This window comes from Trypanosoma equiperdum (genome assembly GCF_001457755.1).
Source record: "Trypanosoma equiperdum strain OVI genome assembly, contig: ctg_544, whole genome shotgun sequence".
NCBI classification, from domain to species: domain Eukaryota; phylum Euglenozoa; class Kinetoplastea; order Trypanosomatida; family Trypanosomatidae; genus Trypanosoma; species Trypanosoma equiperdum.
Genome location: NW_027124470.1, coordinates 15,884 through 16,698, shown reverse-complemented (window position 1 = coordinate 16,698; position 815 = coordinate 15,884). Strand labels below are relative to the sequence as shown.

Below are 815 nucleotides of genomic sequence, written 5' to 3'. Positions count from 1 at the left end.
AACCGTTCAATGGACAAGCGCAAAGGACCCGAAAAGGATCTTGCGGCACAGACACAGTGGCCTGTAAGGCCAACAACCTGTTCGACGCACTTTTCTGCATATGCGCCGGCGACAGCGCCAACAACGGCAATGCAGGGAAAGCGTGCAGGGCGGATGCAACAGTCGGCAGCTCATGGAACCCGAGCGCAACACCGGCACCCAACGCAGGCGAACTGCAAGCAGTAAGAAAACTTTGCAACAGACAAGGGGAAACAAAGCCAACGTCAGCTGACCTAAACAATAGGATTGCCACAATAGCAAACCTAGTCCGAAGAGGAACATCTGCTAGCCACATCGGCACATTCCTACAGACTGACTGCAGTGGAGCCCAAACCAACGGCATGTGTGTCACATACACCGGTGTTACAGATACGACCGGGGACGTCAGGAAGGAGGTACCGTGGCTACAGAAGTTAATTCAGACGGCAGAGAAGCTACGCAAGCACGAAGTGGCAGTTCGTCATCTACAGGCAGTCAAAAAAAGCCTAAAAGCCAAGTACGACCTCGCCCAACAAAAAGAATACTTACAATTATCGGCACCGGCAGCAGCAGCAACTGGGACATCAGGAGCAGAACCGGCAAAGCCACAGGAGAAAACGACGACAGCGCAACAAACCTGCGACAAACACAAAAGCAACAAAACTGCATGCGAAAGTACAGCTAACTGCAAATGGAAAGGTACTGATGAAAAAACTGGAAGTTGTGAAGTAGATGAAAGTAAAGTTACAGAGCAGACAAACACAGCAGGAGGAACAGGAGAGGGAACAACAGCAGAA

General features: G+C 50.8%; 1 protein-coding gene across 1 annotated transcript in view; it reads left to right on the top strand.

Moving 5' to 3' along the window:
* The window catches only part of TEOVI_000227900 (Trypanosomal VSG domain containing protein, putative), a gene marked incomplete at both ends in the record, with an annotated part of 1,470 nt that overhangs the window by 610 nt on the left and 45 nt on the right, over positions 1–815 (top strand). The window contains one exon of the mRNA XM_067225372.1: positions 3–815. Within this exon, the coding sequence (XP_067081473.1) occupies positions 3–815 (813 nt within the window). The remainder of the gene's footprint in view (positions 1–2) is intronic.